General features: G+C 46.4%; 1 protein-coding gene across 1 annotated transcript; it reads left to right on the forward strand.

Annotated features, from left to right (window-relative positions):
* Window positions 1-14: 14 nt before the first annotated feature.
* Pmar_PMAR013256 (proteasome B type subunit, putative) lies at window positions 15-866 on the forward strand (the record flags this gene model as incomplete). The annotated part of the gene is made up of 6 exons (XM_002772868.1): window positions 15-102; window positions 149-240; window positions 290-387; window positions 441-581; window positions 626-692; window positions 738-866. 6 exons carry the CDS (start codon window positions 15-17, stop codon window positions 864-866), a joined length of 615 nt encoding a protein of 204 aa, XP_002772914.1.
* Between the last annotated feature and the right edge of the window lie 1995 nt (window positions 867-2861).

Below are 2861 nucleotides of genomic sequence, written 5' to 3' on the forward strand. Positions count from 1 at the left end.
TCGTCTAACTACTAATGCATTCTCTCTATACAGGTACTACCATCATGGCCATGAAGTTTAAGGATGGAGTGGTACTCGGAGCTGATTCGAGGACTAGCACTGGTAGTAGTACTACTAAGCTATCGCCCTGGATGTGATGTCTTATTAGGTGGTTATGTTGCTAACAGAGTGAGCCGTAAGGTCACTCGTCTCCACGATAGGATCTTCGTTTGCCGCAGTGGATCAGCTGCTGACACTCAGGTTGGTCCTCATCATTTTTCTGGTGATCTCTCCCTACTGTTTGTGCTAGTTCCTGAGCTCGAAAGTGAAATATTTCCTCAATGCACATGCGAACGATCTGCCTTTGGATCGTCTGCCCAAGGTGAAGACAGCTGCCAATCTGATGAGGTAGATAGTACTGCTGTTACCATAATGTGATTTGGTCAAATTGTGGTATGCAGATTGCTGGCCTACAACAACAAACAATACCTAACAGCTGGGCTCATCGTAGCTGGGTGGGACCAGACCGAGGGGCCTCAGGTGTACTCTATACCCCTTGGTGGTACTATCATCAAGCAAAATATCGCTACTGGAGGCTCCGGGTGAGAACGATTTGAAGGGTTGATGGGCATCAGTTTGTCTTCAGATCGACCTACATCACTGGTTTGGTCGATCACCTATACCGTCCTGATATGAGCAGGGAGGAAGCTGAGGTAAGACCTGTCGGTTTCATCTGAGGTCGGCCACTGTGCTTCCAGGATTTCGTGGCAAAGGCAGTGGCTCATGCTATGGCTCGCGATGGATCATCTGGAGGAGTTATTCGTGTTACTACTGTAACCGAGAAGGACGTAGCTGAGAAGTGCCTATATGCTGATAAAATACCGTAAGGACACCACTTCTCGCACGCCATGAAATTGAGATATTGACAAGGTACACTCTACAGTGAAGGCGATAGTCGTGAGGTTTCACTTGAAGACGTGAGTGCACCGAGTGATGAAAAAATTGTCTAAAAAACTGTTTCAAAGAGAAAGACGTTGTGTTGCCACGTGAATTGACTCAATCCCTCTTGTTGATCGGGAGTGTTTGGGAGCATCCGACTCGGTAATCTCAGTGCAGACCGCTTCCTAGAGCCTTGTGGGGTTCCGGTAGATGATTATTATCCTTGGGAAGAATTTGATTCTGTTACACTGAAGAGGAATGTCGCGCAAAACGTGTCCGAACGAATACTCGTGCTGTCGCATTCTTTGCAACAACTCCCACTGACGTACTTCAGCACAATACTACTAAGTCAATGAGAAGACAGTTTATCGGCAATGCTTCAACGAAAAAGTTCATAATTGTTTACATAAAAACTCATCGTCGACGTGTGGCGTAACTGAGGAACATCACCTCTATCATAACGGCACAAGGTTGAGTACATCAACATCGCTGCTGCAGTTGCTAGTATGGTAGATATCCCTGTGTAAGAGGACATAAGCACGCACGCTTGACGTACCTATAAAGGGGGCGTAACGTTGTGTAGGAGGAGGTCAATGCTACGTTCAACTTGAGACTAGTATAGACAATCCAAGTCAGCAGAGTTTGTAGGGACTGCGAGAGGAGAAAGTTGGCAGTGAAAAGGGCAGCGAATGGGCTCTTTTCCGACGTAGTGGTGCTCAACGACGATTCTGCGAATCCTGAAAAGTAGGGGTAGTGCTGTGAGTTAGAGGATGTTCCTACTTCCGCAATGACCGATGAATGTAGTGTTCATCATAGTGTACACGCCAAAGTAGAGGATAAAGCCGATCGTAAGACTAGTCAGCGAAGACCGGCTCATGAGGAGGATGCACAGTGATATGATGCCGCTTTCTATGATCATGGACCGATGAGGATGAGCTGTGTGCTGAGCCAACACCCAGTCGTTATTAGATAGCATCGCGCTGAGAGCACCTGTAGTAGGCAACATGCTGTGTATGTAGTGGGAATGAATTACCTAGGAGGAGACCACTACTAGCTAGAATACCATTGTAGTCTCCAACGTAGTGTTGTTCAACTTTGAGGTAGTCGTAGAGGGAAGTCTCGTAGCCCCACACTAGAGAGTGTACTGATGTTAGTACACCCCATAGCATCAACTGTAGACGACATGGGGTGTATAGAGGTGAACTGCTTACCATAAGGAGGAATATTGGGCTAGAGTAGATCCGCTTCACTGATCGAAAAACTTGGGTTAATGATGGTGTTTTGGTGTACGATACTTGAGGGAACGATAGGGCCAGCAGGAAGCCGGAGGTTACCGAGACTGAATAAGCACCCAATCTTAAAGTATGCTCCAATTGGGAACTTATAACGTTCCCGGGGAGGAACTCATTTTGAATTTTCCACGTATGGCTAGGAGCACATTCATCAATCAGTTTCCCATGTAAATGTCATTAGATTAGGGGCATTTTTCTCGTTGTTATCAAACTCTGGGGAATATGAATTCTCAAAAGTCCCTGGTTCCAATGGGATTCACCTGCTGATATGTATACGAGAATTATGAGGTCGCAGTTGAGAACGTTGAGCAATATATCTCCGACGTAGCCGGAAGACACCTGAGCCGTAGTGATGCCTTGAAGAACTGAGCTGATCACTTTACATGTCCACCGAGAGTTGCCACTTGCTGAAGGGCGATGATTTTCTGGTAGTTCTCCTTCGTAACCAAGTTGAATATATATCCGCCGAATATGATCAGCATTGCTGAGCCCATACCTACACTGTTTAAGGTAGCGAGACGAAAGAGTTGATGTTGTTGAGTACTGTAGCAAACTTCGCTCAGTTGGAAGTGCCAAATTTCCGTACCGTAAATCATACACATCCTGGTACAAACTCTCCCGGCAGCACCCATTATGATGGCGTGCTTGTAC

Source organism: Perkinsus marinus, assembly GCF_000006405.1.
Source record: "Perkinsus marinus ATCC 50983 genomic scaffold scf_1104296960350, whole genome shotgun sequence".
Lineage (NCBI taxonomy): Eukaryota > Perkinsozoa > Perkinsida > Perkinsidae > Perkinsus > Perkinsus marinus.